The sequence below is a fragment of the Aptenodytes forsteri genome, unplaced genomic scaffold (assembly GCF_000699145.1).
Source record: "Aptenodytes forsteri isolate BGI_AS27 unplaced genomic scaffold, ASM69914v1 Scaffold155, whole genome shotgun sequence".
Taxonomy (NCBI): domain Eukaryota; kingdom Metazoa; phylum Chordata; class Aves; order Sphenisciformes; family Spheniscidae; genus Aptenodytes; species Aptenodytes forsteri.
Genome location: NW_008794446.1, coordinates 3372211 through 3387725, shown reverse-complemented (window position 1 = coordinate 3387725; position 15515 = coordinate 3372211). Strand labels below are relative to the sequence as shown.

Here is a 15515-nt window from a genome sequence, read left to right as displayed (position 1 = left end):
ATAGATCTGTGGGCCTTGTAAATATGGCGCTTAAAGAATAGGTCCTCTGTTGTGTGCTGGGCTGTTGCAAGAGGAGAAGATCACCCCAAAGGAGAGTCAAATTGCAGCTCAGCATTTCTTCTTGGCTCAGACTCTCTACTGATCTTGGGTGTCACTCTCCCTAACCAGACCAAAAAAAATAAAGACGTTTTCAACAACAGGATTCAGCCTACCTAGCTACATGTCAGACAGGTTATTCTGAATTTGTCATCCTATATTCTCTTTCTAGTCAGTGGAGAGAAACCCAGCAGATGTGTCATCTGATCCATTTTAAGCATCTTTGTTAGAATGAGAGGAACGGCTCTCTGAAGATGTCTATTTTTTCCCATTGACTACACATGGAATATACAGCAATTAGCTCAGACTTGGATGTATGACTTTTAAGCCCCAGGTTGGGACAGATGATTTCCTTCTTTTCCCCTTCTGTTCTTTTTTTAAGATGTCTCAGTATCCTATTCCTAATCAGCACAGGACGAGTCAAGGGGGCACACCCTTGTTGCTTCATCCTTCCCCCAAAATAACCCTTCAGCTGTGTATGAGTCCTCTGCCCCCCAGCCTGCATTGCTCCGTTACACCACATCATTCCTTAGCAGATCCCCCACAAGACACTTGCTAGTTGTGAGGAGGGATCAGACAGCTGCAGGAGGAAGCGCCTGTTGTACAGAGTCGGGGGGGAGCAAGGCGTGTCCTTGGCCACACCTCGCAAGGGGTCCTTTTCTTTTCATGGCTGAGATTTTTTCCTTTGACAAGATTTGCACAGCAACTGGTGACACTGCTGGGCTGTGTTCATTGGGAAATACCCTGACATGAATCTTTACTGGTAATTCTTTTCAGTAAGATGCAGCAGCCACAGCTGTTAAGTTTCTGCACCAACATAGCACCAATGTTACCCATTTTCATTCCAAGACAAAACAAAACGCATTTGATTTAGGTCAGACTTACTTAGGCTCATTGTGTTTTCACCAGTTGGCTTCCTTCCAGCACTGGTGTATTTATCTTCGTATCACTTTTCAGCACCAGAAAGATACTATTCTCCCCAGTTTACAGATGGGTTCCTGAAGCAGAGTTCACCTTCTCCCAGGCAACAAAGGGAGGGGTGAGGAAGTTACATGGGAACCACAACGTAGGAACTTTACCAGCCTGGAAATGAAGCTCTGCTGCTTACATCAGGGAAGACAGCACCAAGGAAGTCTTTGATAATGGAATCCTGATGGAGTAGTGGCAATCCTCAAACATGGGCCAGGCCGTGGCAACAGAGCACTCCTAGCTGCAAAATTTGAAGAAACTGCATTGCCTACACCTGGAAGCCAAGCTCCAACTTGGGAACTGCCCAGGTACCCCTGGGCACGAGCACAAGGAGCTGATTGGCCTCTCCTAGCTAGGTGCACTGAAGCATCTGCAACAAGTCAGTACTGTGTGCTCAGCCCTGTTCTGTCCCTGGTTATAATGGGCAGAGGAACTTCAGGTAGTCTCCCTCAAATAATCTGCCTTTCTAGAGGGAGAACTGGAGATGCTCAAAACAGTCCTGTGCTAAGGGGAGCAGACTACTGTCCTTCTCAGTCCTCAGCTCTATACTGTGGGAGGACAGTGTGCAACTCCTGTTACCGTGTTACTACCATCAGGCGTACATCTCTCTTCCCATTGCTATCAGGTGATGTGCCAACACCTCTGGTCATGGAAAGGATGTCTGAGAGCTTGGTAAAGAAAGAAGAAGCCACAAGCAGCATGGGAAATGTCTATAAAATAATGGCAAGGGCACAGCTAAGCCAGCCAGCTGTTACCTGTTCCGCCAGACAGAGGACACAAAACACACTTTGATTCTCCTTCATCAGAAAACTTGTGGAGTCTTGACAGTCTTTTTAAGAGGATGCTGCCAGCTACACAGAGCATACCAGATGGAGGACAGGACTGTGGTGGAAGCCACCTGCGTGACAGGCAGCGCCCAGAATGGGTTCCAAGGTTAAACCCATTCCAATAGCTCAGCTGTTGTTGGTTCTTGCTGAAAGGACGGCACAGCCTGGGTGAGCCCTTTCTGTGGAGCGGTGCGTCGGTTTGCACGCAGAACCATAGGGAAAGCCTGGTCCCACCTGCATGCTGCTCCTGTAGACGTGAGATACTCATTTGGGCTCTACACGGTTCTTAGCCAGTAGTTTATGGGACAGATTAGTGAAGTTCAGGAAAACTGGATTCCAAGCTGTAACCTACAAGGAACTACATACAATGTTTGTATCTTTGGAAAAGAGGGTTAAGCTGATCTGCCAAGTTAAACGACATACTGCCACCTTTGAAAAGCCTCATTATCTGGTCTAGAAATGTCTGCCGTTAGTGTGACACTTGTACGTAAAGAGATAAAACTATTGCAATTAGCTGTGATTTTCATCCACGCGCTTTACTTCTGCTTCCAACCAGAGTTGGTTCAAATTACTGTTTATGTTTGACACCAGTCTGGCAGCAACAGCAGAAGCTTAATAACATAAAGGGTCATTTATTTATTTATTTATTTATGTATTTGCTTGCTATTGTGTCTGAATCACATTTCTAAAAATGCCTGCGCAGCATCTTCCACTACTGGAAATGTATTAAGACTAAATTACGCATCTCATCTTTACCAGTGGAGATGGAATATCATAGGAATTAGGGAAGCTGTGAACTGTACCACCTAGTCAGTTATTTATATGGAGAACCCATTAAACAAAGTATTTAAGCGCTGAAATATCTTGCTTATTGTTAATAATATCCTGAATATGAGGAAGCTCATCACCCAAGTTCTCTGGAGTCTGTGGTTATGCTGCATAATTACATAATAATCAACCACACAGTCAATGCCTATCCAGTAAACATTTTAATTTTATTCTATCATAGAGGAATACAGTGGTGCTATACTGATTTATTAAAAAGAAAAATCACGACTCAACACCCTCTTAAATCATGAGATATTAAAAAAAAAGATATTTCGGGAAATGAGAAATGTTTGCTTACCAGCATTTGAGTTTTTTAATTCATTTTTTTCCAGCAACAATATGAGTAAATACTTAAAATGCCATAGTTACTTCCGAATCATGACTCATCTGAAATCAGTGGAGTTACATGAGTAACTGCATAAGGGAAGCATACTCTCAAGTCTAAGAGTTAGGATATCAAATTTCTCGGTCCATCAATTAAAGGCACTTACACACTACAACCAGTACAGCTGGAATCCCAATTACATTCTGTGCTGCAGGAAGAAGTTTGGCCAGATTAAAACCTTCAGCTCTTAACCTATCTTCCTCTGACATTTAGCTCCATTCACTCACTGACCACAACTATCAGCAATTCAATTTCCCATTTTTGTCTTAAATTTGTCCACTGTTTAGAATACGATGCACAGAGACCTTAGAGGAGACAGAATTTACCTTGTAACAGTTAGCAACATTACAAAAGATCATCCTGTCATGAAATCAGGGAAAAACCAGACATCACTACACTCCCATCTCTACTTTAAATAAACCTAGCTCTGTGATTTAGTCTTCTATGCCTAAAATAAGAATGATAGCACATACTGTGCTTTGAAGAATTAATTACTCCTAAATGTGCTGAAATATTGATATAGAAGATATTGTATAAAGACATGTAACTGCTTATTGCTGCAAATGTAAACAAAACCCCTTTCACAGCACAGCATAACAGCAGTGAGAAAAGTCCACGTAAGATAAATCCAGGAATTTCAAAACACTCATCCATCCAAAACCACCAAACCAAAACAAACTAAAAATTCCAACGTGGTTTGGGAAAGCTTGCAGTGTAAAAGTTTTATTCAGGTCCAAAGAAATAACACAACATTTTTGAAACCAAAAACTATCTTTTTGCTGTTGCAAAGAAACTTGAGTCATCAAACTTAATTATCAGGGTGCCCTTATTTCAGAAAGGCGGGAGGAAAATGAAATCCCAAGTAATTTAAAGAGTACAGAACTATAACTATTTTGCACAGCAAACATTATAGCTGGACACACAATTAGAATGGTCAAACATATGTTTTAGGGCTTAATTATCATACTACTGAGTTTCAGATCCTGAGCTTGCTCCTGGCAAGCTGAAACAGGGACTAAGAAGTACACAGTCTGCTCCTCTCCTCAGGCCATTATGGTACCAAACTGTACCAATAAATGTATCTTCTTAGGCTTCAAAAAAAAAAATGTCTCTGTTGAAGTCCTCAGTGAGGACTACCCACGAGGGAAGCGTCCAGGTCTCCTGCTGTGAATAAATGCCGTTCTGCCACATTTGTGCAACGCTTCCAGTTATTTTGAGGTGCTACACGGACCGGACCCGAGTGCACTGACTAACATTTGATTCAGAGACAGCAGTAGTAAATGTCTGCTGCATGAATCCAAGAACTGGATATTCTTCACTACTGCAGATGTCCCTTGTCTTTTATGCCAATAGGACCGTTCCTGCTGTGAATAAATGCCGTTCTGCCACATTTGTGCAACGCTTCCAGTTATTTTGAGGTGCTACACGGACCGGACCCGAGTGCACTGACTAACATTTGATTCAGAGACAGCAGTAGTAAATGTCTGCTGCATGAATCCAAGAACTGGATATTCTTCACTACTGCAGATGTCCCTTGTCTTTTATGCCAATAGGACCGTTATGGTGATTTTTTCCCTCTCCTTCTCCACAACGACAAATGCCAGCACAATAAATTTGGAATGCACTGACTAACATTTGATTCAGAGACAGCAGTAGTAAATGTCTGCTGCATGAATCCAAGAACTGGATATTCTTCACTACTGCAGATGTCCCTTGTCTTTTATGCCAATAGGACCGTTATGGTGATTTTTTCCCTCTCCTTCTCCACAACGACAAATGCCAGCACAATCAAAATTTGGAAACTTTCCATGTGAAAAACAGGAACAGAAGAGTGCTAACCTAATCAGCTGTGCTATGCTTTCAACTGTGACTGTGGGGAAAAAACTGGCCAGGCAGACCACCCTGCTTATGAGAGAATGATACCAGGTGCATCATGGTAACATTAGAAATATCTGTAATAAATCTCATACTATGCAAGAGAAAAAAATGGGGTTCCGTACTGAATATGCTGTACAATACTGCAAGTCTTCTTTCTCTGCATTTTAGAATGACATCATTGATCTTTTTGTATGAGTTTAATTACAGCCTCACTTTAATGCTGCCAGTAATAAGGAACTATTAGCACTGCTCTTAAAGAGGCAAAAAGCTTTATTAGATACTGCAAAGAGCTAGGGATGCTCTTAAAAATAATAAAGGGCAGTCAATCAATCACATTTGCTCTGTGAAGAGCTTTTAAGATGTAACCCAGAGGCTTGAAGCTTCATTACCAAAACATTTTTCCTGTTGCCACTTAAAAAAATTCTGCTGAGGTTTAATGACTAAAATGTAGGTAACGAAACTGCAACAATAATTGCATGCTTAAGAGTGAAAATACACAGTAGGTCTACTTTCATTGAAGAGATGACTTTAAAGACCGGCACTGTTTTGGACCCTAAAAATACATGGATCAGTGCCACTGAAGAATACATACAGATTTTTATGGAACCCAGACTGTGGATACAAAGGCTCATCTGAGAGTTCAAATTTCAAATAGCAACATACCAATATCAGGAAACATAATGCGTATATAGTGTTTAAAAGAAATAACCCCTCCACAAGATAGGCTCTGAAGAATCCTTAATAAAAACTGCTCAGATTTTCCTTTCATTTCTCCCCATTACTAGTGCCTAAAGTAGCTGGAAATGGCGCTGTGCTTCTAAACCACGCAAACAGAAAGTGGTGGTCAACACAGGATCTGTAGCAAGCCAGCTTTTAAAAAAGTTAAATTTGGAGGTGTATTGTCTTCTCTGCTAGAGTAAGAAAGCTCATGGAATATAAAACAACTTTATACTGTAAAGGGACTCTATGGTATGGTATCATGTAAGAAATCAGACTGTCTAGTAAACTATGCTGTCGGTCTTTTTAAAAGCCAAATGAAAGGCATGGTCAGCTGTACCAACATCAGACTACTTGAGAGTCTCTCTTTGGTGCTTATACTGAATGGGGATGCTCTTGGATGGAATTTTATCCAAGATATACTGTTTTGGGTGGTGAGATAATACTTCAGGTTACATCAGTCCGCCTTTTTCTTCTTCTTGGTTGAGAGGTCAAAAATGTTAGAGGCTTGTTTGTTTTCAGTGGTTGCTGTGCAGTCAAAGAATTCAAGGATCTACCTAGTATATAAAGAAATTAAAAGTTTTCCAAGGCTTCCAACTCCGACGCCCAGAATCACTGATGAGAACCAGAATGGAAAGGGTGAGAGATCACCAGAACAAAGATGGCAACTAGAGGAACAATTCCGTTAGGCAGAGGAACACTTACATTAAGGCTGCCAAGAAGACATGCCAATCTGGGTTTGGTATTATAATATGGCACAAATACATTCATTTTCAATTTAGAAACTTTCAGTTAAATTAAATTTTTTAAAAAGCAATTGGAAGGTCTTGGCATTAATATTAAATCAGTGCTTTAGTTTTGGAAGCTGCTTCACTCCTACAGTCTTTTTAATCGATCCTTTTTGGGGATCAACCATCTTCAGGTTTCCTGGACCACTGTATCTCCCTCTGAAATAAAATGGGTGAAGTTAGTCATCAAGTGTCACATTCTCCGTAAGCTTTAACTGCTAGAAATTTGCATGCTTTTTATATTTGCATAACTGATTACTATTGTCAATTAATAAACTTGAGAGAGGAAAAAACAAGTATATTTCTGGGTTTGCAGGCTAGCAGAGCATCTAATTATTCTGCATACAAACTCAATCCTCATCTCATGATTCCTGACTACTTCCTGTTACCTAAATGATGGCATTTGAAGAACATGAACAGAATACTAAACATTTGCACAAAGAGAATGATAACTGGCTAAGGAGACATTTTCATCAGTTACATAATCCCCATTAGGAAATGGAAAAACACTTCATGTAGATGTAGTTACAGTTCTCTGCATGTGTTCCACTCTGGAGACCCATGCTCTTGAGCCCATGATCTGACATAGGAAATGCTGCCAGCAGACTTGTGAAGTGGTACTCGTCATGGATACATACACCACCTACCTGAACCCTACTAGAGCTGTTTTCATCTTGATCTTCTAAGAGAAATCGGTGGGAATATAAACAAATCCTGAGGGGGGAAACAGTGATTCCACAAACTGGAAGGGTCATTCTCATGATCAAGCATGCACCTCTACTCTTATGCAACGTACATTTGTTTCTCTCCCTGTTCATTACTACAGTGGACAGACAGCACTTTGCATACTCTAACGACAATATACAGGGTTTCAATGTCTTTTTCAAGTAATAGGCATTCTGAAGGAAAACATATCACAACATCACATAATTATATTCATGATGGTAGCCAGAGAAATATTTTGTTATGCAGTAGAAGCTGTGATGACATGATGTGTGCAAGTTTCAAATTTCTGGGCAAACAGCCAACAACGTTGTCCCTAGGGCTCGCTAGTCTTCTTGAGATTGACACATCCTTTGTTCCAGCTCTTAGAAGCAGTCATGGTCTTGAAGGGAGAGCTGCTCCCATAGAGATATGGAGCTGCTTCCACTCAGAGCTTGGAAGATCAGAACCCGGGGCCCCAGTTTGCTCAATAATCGATTATCCAAATTCAAATCAATTGATTACTCAGAATCAATTGGTTAATCTGTAGATCACTGTAGAGCGGGACCAAGCAGACAACGTATGTCTGTGTGGAATTCTGCAGGCAGCAAAACCTCTTTCCACTCAAAACCAGCTGGACTTACGGACTTAGAAGCCAGGTAGTTGCAGCCAGTGCAGTGTTGAAACTGAGCTAATGAGCCCTGCTGTATGCCTCAGCATAACAGTAAGGGCTCAGAATGACATTGAATTGGCTGCTCAGATTGTATGAGACATGAGTCATCAAGACATCCGTGTTTTTTCCCAATTGTCAGCTAGCCCATCTTCTTCTTGTCCTGTGAAATACCATAAAAAGGACCTCTGCTGAACTTGGCTTCTGTGTTTGGATGGCCAGGAAACTGAATGCATCAACAATTAGTGTTCACAATTACTACCTCAAAAATGTTTCAGTGTTGCTTTAATATATAAGTTGTGTTTTCCATGCCTGTACCTATTAGTTAAAACAGACATTAAACATAGTTTCTTAGTATGGTTTGAAATCCAGTGAAGGCAGGCGCTTTCTGAAGGGCCAACAGAAGTGAGATAAGAACTCTGGACATAAAATTTTCAAACTGTTCTCAAGAACACATTTATTTTCAATCATGCAGGTCTTCTCTTATTTGAATGAAATTATTTCTCATTAATATCAGCTTGAATGAACAACCTTCAGGCTGTAAATCAAAACATAATTAAAAAGGAATAATATAACAATGGTTGTGTTAACCTTGTGATGATCAAGGGGTGCTTACTTACATTCTAGTAGTTCCTTAAAATACAAACTATGCCAAATCCCCATTCTTATCTCCATGTTGCCAACTAAGACCAAAGTTTGACCTGAAAGTTCTAAGTCACTGGTTATAAAAGCCAATGCTTTGCAAACTGGGTCCTTTGCTACTAAGGACAATTTAAAAGATGAACAATTCCCTTCATGTGTGTACAGTACTTTGAAAAGTTAAAAAAAAAAAATCCTCTGAGGGAAAATGGGTTGAAAGGGAACATTTTGTTACAATATGCATCTTCTGATTTGAGCAATTACAGGACACTTTATTTTCTTTTACACTAAATTTTCTTTTGTTTGATACAAAGAAAATTACAGAAACACAGTGTCATATAATTTCAGGGCAAGTAATGGTCTATTAATATAGATTATAAAAAACCCCCAACATAATCACAGAACAGTGCTAACCCTCAGCAAATCTCAATATCTCGCTGATGATATTTAGTCTCTCAGCAGAGACAGTGATTTCTCCTAGTTCTAGCTTCCTGACCTTCTCCACATGAGCTATGTTAAACATCACTGGGGCCAGAAGCAACACACAGGCTATATATGGGGTACCTCAGACCCATACAGTGCTTTTTCTGTATTGAGAAACTTCAGTTACAGACTTTAATTCATATTGTACTACATTAATTCATATTCTACTAATATCCTCTCCTGGAGCATGAAGATCCACTGTTCCTATTTATGAAATCCTGTGATTCTGTGCTTACACCGAATGAAAGGATAAAGCTGGTAAGCAAATATGTCTACACAATTTCATGCTTATAATTTACTCATTACATTTTCACATGTTCCCAATGCTCATGTTAATAATATAGGTAAATGGGTTCATGGAAGAGTATTTACTGAGATACTAAATACACAGAAACCATACTGCTGAGGAAGAGACTTTAATTCATATTGTACTACATTAATTCATATTCTACTAATATCCTCTCCTGGAGCATGAAGATCCACTGTTCCTATTTATGAAATCCTGTGATTCTGTGCTTACACCGAATGAAAGGATAAAGCTGGTAAGCAAATATGTCTACACAATTTCATGCTTATAATTTACTCATTACATTTTCACATGTTCCCAATGCTCATGTTAATAATATAGGTAAATGGGTTCATGGAAGAGTATTTACTGAGATACTAAATACACAGAAACCATACTAGCTGAGGAAGTCTCCAAATATAAAGTATTTGGGAGACTTCCAAAAGCAAATATTGTATCTGCCTGCTTACACACTTTTGTAGGCATCTACTTATGGCCACTGGAGGCAGGATACTGGGTCTGACACACTTGATATGATTCCCTATATTCTTCGTGCTTTGTATTCGTAACGTTTTCAGTTCAGTTAAAAAATAAATCTCCTCCAATTTCAAGCCTTCTCACAAGCACTACAATCAGAAATTCATTTTATTTCTATATAGCTCAGAGCAGGTGGGCTTTTTTCAAATTTAAATTTCTAACCCATATAACTAAACAGAAATCTGTTAAACAATGAAACCTTTCTAAGGTGTCATCTAAAATCACTCACATTATCATCCACAAAAAGCTTTACAATCTCTATTGGCTAAAAAGGACCAAGCAAGGCATTATTTAATTGAATTACTCTTAATGGACTAAAGGGTATACTTGTTGCTCCCAACTCTGCAGTAACATAGAAAAAAATGATTCATTTTAAACACAGGTTGAAAGGGAAGAACATCAGAGGTATTGTAAGATTTCAAAAAGGCCACTTAAATATATATATTTTCAATATTGCAACATACTTAGTATTAAATAAAACTGATTGAAAACCAGTAAAAAAAAATATGTTAAGATTAATACTTTTTCAGTAGGATTATGCTCAGTGATATTTAGCATGAACAAAGAGTTGCAATATTCAAAACATAGTACTTAGCAAAAAATAATAAACCAGAAAACAGAGGGAATATAAAGGAAATTTACCTCAGTATCCGGTTTTCTCCCTTGCCTGTCAGAGCATCCGTTTTTTGCCTTTCAACAATTTTAAGTGTAGCTGAGGTCTGCAATAGCCAAATTTTTACAAAACAAGTTCAATTCTAACCACAATCACACTTAAAGAAGTAAAATTTTTCCAAACTAATTTTGACCCAATATGGTCTTACTGCCATAAAGTATTTTAAGCACATATTATACTGATGCCTTGTTGATTTGGGGAGTTGGAACACATGCCAAAATCCCTTGCTGTGCAAAACTACCATTATTTGTTAAGCTGAACAATCAGAGAATATGTAATTTCAATCAGCATATTTTTGGTCATACTGCCTATAACTCCACATTTTCAATGAAGAAGCATTATATTTCTAACATACTTCCCTGAATGGGAAACAAAACAAATTATAGTGACTTAGTTGTACTTTTGAATGATTAAACCATTAATTAAGAACAGGAACTACTTTAAAAAAATTAACACAGCATGGAAATCTTTGCATACTCTGGAAGTCTACATTACTGGACATACTGAAAAAAACCCAGTTGTTACCCTTGGTATTGCATTTGACCGAATCTGAGCAGGATTAAATCAGTTGGTTCTCCTGTTCCTTAGCTCACAGGGTTCCCTCCTCACCCAGCACTTGCTGGCTCATCCAGCTGCCTTTACTAAAACTACCTCTCAGAGGAACAGCTATACCACGGACAGAAAACCAGAAAACGCGGAAGGTTTAGGGCTTGTCTGGCGGCTGTGCACACTTGGGTGTCTACTGTAAGTGAATGGAATTTTCTCAGCCCCTTTAAACAGATCCATGAGGAACATGTAATAAATATATGATAATCATGATATTCGACATATTGGCTACACCAGGCCAGTGAAGACTTTTTGAAAGCCTAGAGCTAGACTTTGGGGCTACCTAAATAAGGCTCAAGGTTTGGATTATTACATTACATTACACTACACTACATATTACATCACAACATTACTTTTTATAGCATGTGTGAAAACATCTTGCACTTGTGAGAAAAAATTCTGGCACTGAAAAGAAGCATGTCTCACTGCTTATAAGACAATGGTTTTTACTGTGCTTCCGTGTATACAAAGCACCAGGCACATATTCCTGACCCAGTCATAGCAAAGTCAGCTAGAACTAAAGCAGAGTCTTTTCAGAGTGCAAGCGTAAAAATGGAATAGGATCTGCATAGATTTACTTCCTTGAAGGCAAGACAGTTTTTGCACTTAAGGAACTCTAGTATTAAAGATGATGGTTAGTATAATTTATCATCTTTCTGAGCAGATGTGATTCTGTGACAAATGAGGCAAGACCTATGCTATGACTGCATTTGCTGATTTTTTTAATTTATACGAATATAGAGTTTCGGTATATACAATTGTTATCCATAGCACTGGTTTTGCTGGTACAGTTTACTCCAGGCCTATCCCAACTAAAATGAGCCGTTGTTGCACAAGCAGCTTTCCAGCTGTACCTATCTATAATTGTGGGCTTTTCTGCAAAGAAATCCCAATCACGAGTCAGACTCTACTACGCCAGTAAAAGTTTGTGGTAAAAATCTAGCCCGAAAGAACGGTCCTTTTAAAGATCCGCTATTGTTCTTCTTTGCCTGCTTCTCAAACCAATTTCTGAATACCACCGGAAAGTGCTTTGAGATTTGTGGAGCCCAAATCCCAAACCAACATTTTTTCAGATTGAAAACAAAACAAAAAAAGCAAACAAGAATACACCATAAACCATCGGTGCCTCTTGCATGAGTTCTCAAGTTTGTGAAATCTTTAATTTATTTTAAAACTATCATTTAAAACTGACTATATATTTATGGATCCAGACAAAACAAACAACAAAAGCACTCAGAAGATACATATTTTATAAAAAAGCAGAAAAGCACTCGATAATAAAAAAGGTAAATAAAAGAAATGGCTGTTCAGAAGCATCTCTCTCTTCTGCTTCTGCCACTGGCTTCAGGAGGGATCCAAAACAAAGTAGAAAAAAACCCAAAACATCTGGGATTTTTTAACACCTACCAGTAAAACTTCCATTCTATTATTTCTTTTTTTTACTGTGAGCTACAGAAAAGCACAAACATAATGAGGGAAAAAAAGGCCTAAAAAAAATTATATCCATTCTCTGTAACTAAGAGAGTGTCACTGGAATATATCATTGTCACAGGATAACAATATCCTGTAGTATATTTACTTTGGAATGTATGGAAAACGTTAGTCTATGGGTAAATCCTACTAACTCAACTGCTGCAAACATTACTGTGCATACTCTAGAACAGTGAAATTTTAATACGTCTGAAAGAGTCTGGACTGAATGTAAGTTTACTTCTGCCTCTGTTGTTAAAATGAACTGCTAAAAGGGAGGGCATACATATGTAGATTTTAAAAGAACGTAAAAGCAACAATCAAATCAAAGTCATAGCAGAACAGGACCTGAAAGGACCAGATGAGCCACTGATTCTTTTGCAATCAACAGTCAACCATGATTAGGCTAACTGCCATGTTCAGATTAGCAACATAAGAAGTAAATGTCTAATCTAAACTACTCACCTAGGCTCTGCTTATAGCTCAGGCAGAGAGACGGGCAAGTCAGTCCCTAGAAATTCATTTCATCTTGATCTAAAACAAGTGTGATGGTTTGCACCTTAAACAGGCTTCTCTCTCCACAGATTACAGAGGATCCCTCTACAACTGCTTTAGACTGGCTGTTTAACATTCAGAGAATAAAGATAGGGAGATTAATGTGAAGATGCTCTCATATGATTCTGAAATCATGGGGGCAAATAACTGATTACTGAAAACATAATGCACTAACTACCTTGAGTGTCAGTGGCAAAATCCTAGTCCCTAATGCCCCATTTAAGCAACATGCCACTGTATATGCCTCACTTTAAATAATTTTTTATGCATGTTTAAGTGCTTTTCTAGGCAGCTGAACACGGGCACTCCTCTTGCTAGCATGTTCAGTAATAAAATTATCTTTTATTTCCTACCTTCTTCCTCCAGCAGTTCCCAGTTTCACTGTTAATGCAAAGATACTAACAGTTATCATGGGCATTTCCTGGGCTCGCTCTTGGTTTCATGCTGGAAAGTTAGTTTAAGTAATTCTTTCAGATTTCCCAAAGCAGCAATGAACCACGTAAGAGAATCAATTGCCCACTGTGCAAACACATGGAAACACTGCTAATTACAGCCTTTCACCCCAGTTAGCTATGACAGTGACAGTCATTCCCGAGTATCACACTAAGCTATTACTTTTACATTATTCAGGAATTAAGACCTCTTTCAGAATAAGAAGTACTAGAAATCTTTACAGGTTCTTCCAGTTTGTAGTATCAACTTTTATGCATTATATAATTTGCAGCAATAAAATTTAAGCTCTGATTTCACAAAAACAAGGTAACTTATCCCTTACCTTATAAATTTAATTGAAATATGTGCTGTATTGTCATTCTCAGCTGGCTGGCTAGTTCGTCTTTCAAAGAAAAAAGGGAAATACGAAAAAGAGGAATTGCTACTTGAGGTGGGTGTCACTACTGCTAATGATTTGGTTCTGTTCTTTTCAACTGAAACATTAAACTAGCATAGCAGTCTTGTGACTAATGGATGGGCAAGCAAGTATCAGAAAATTGCTTCAGCTTTCTCAATTAAGGGCACTTTGACTATCCTTGGGAACAATGAAACTACAACTGATACAAAAGCAAAAAAAAAAAATTTAAAAATAAATAAACTGTAGCAATCTTTCAATTTCTAGCTCTTAAAATTTTTAAAAAGCAGCTTTTGTAACAGATTTGGTAGATGAATGAAGTGATAAAAGGCTTTGACCTAATGTCATTAACAGATGCTGTTGCTATATTAAGAAAGCATAATGATTTTTGAAAGTTATTGAGTCGCTCAGTTTTTTTCTTACCTGTAAGATCTCTGAGAGGTACATGCGTCGCTCATCATTAGCTTTGTGGTAAGCCTACATTTAAAATAAGGGATATAAGCTACCATTAAGCAAAATATTTTAAAAATTGAATCATACAGGAAGAAACAAATACACAGCAGAGCTTTTTTCCAGTGACATATTTTGTGGAACTATTCTATTGTATGTTCCACACATATTGTCTGTTTGTCAGACAACATAATGGCTTTTATAGATCAGAGGCATACAGTGATTACAAACCTTTGCTTCTTGTTCCAGTCTAAGTTCATAGTCTTTTAGCTGATTCTGGAGACTTTTCTTCTCTTCTTCCAGTTGTTTAAGAACCTCCTTTAAGGAACCCTGTGGTTATAGTAAATAAAATTATGTTTTACAAATATTTCCATTCTGTGTAAAGATACCATCACCATAGTCCTCATTCTTCAAACATTATGATGTTTGTCATTCTATTTGCTTCTTGTGCTTTCTGTTACATGGTTCCAGCTGGCACACTGCAGAGACAAAAGCAATTAACCATATGCTACAATTATCAGTTATGGACTACACATTTCCACTGTGTTAAAATGATACAGATATGGTTTTCCACACTGCTGCTCCTTGATAGGTTAGCAAAGTCACCTTGGTGTGACCAGCCAGAATTGCTCCTTACTTCTAACCAAAGTTCACTCTGATGGCTCCTTTTTAGTAGGAAGAAGATTTCAGATCTCACCTGCACATCCATTTTCAAACCACTTGCCAAGAGAGCTGCTGGATTGGCTGAAGAGGCACGTGGAATGTCAAAGGTAACTCATAACAACTTGGCCAGAAAGCAGTATTTTGTGGGGAGAATTATCTGTCTTAGGCATGTAGCCATTTACCTTGTCTACAATTGGGATGAGCTAGAGTAACAGTGGTAGAGTCCATTTTTGGTTACTGGCACTGGCCAGTTTTTGCTTGCTGTGTAGTGGAAGTAGAATGCACACCCAAGCAGGTCCTCCTCCATTTCTAACACAGGAAACTGCTTCTTATAATCCCCTTCATAAATTGATCCACTCAATCCAGTAGAGACATTCTTATCGGGAGGCTCTAATAGAATCACAGAATCATAGAATCATTAAGGTTGGAAAAGACCTCTAAGACCA

At 38.6% G+C, this 15515-nt stretch overlaps 1 protein-coding gene across 1 annotated transcript in view; it reads right to left on the bottom strand.

Moving 5' to 3' along the window:
* Positions 1–6544: 6544 nt before the first annotated feature.
* Positions 6545–15515, bottom strand: part of LOC103907936 (coiled-coil domain-containing protein 169-like) — a 36915-nt gene continuing 27944 nt past the window's right edge. The window contains exons 5-8 of the mRNA XM_009290192.2: positions 14638–14736; positions 14380–14433; positions 10448–10524; positions 6545–6647 (exon numbers count right to left, since the gene is read on the bottom strand). Of these exons, the coding sequence (XP_009288467.2) occupies positions 6545–6647; positions 10448–10524; positions 14380–14433; positions 14638–14736 (333 nt within the window). The remainder of the gene's footprint in view (positions 6648–10447; positions 10525–14379; positions 14434–14637; positions 14737–15515) is intronic.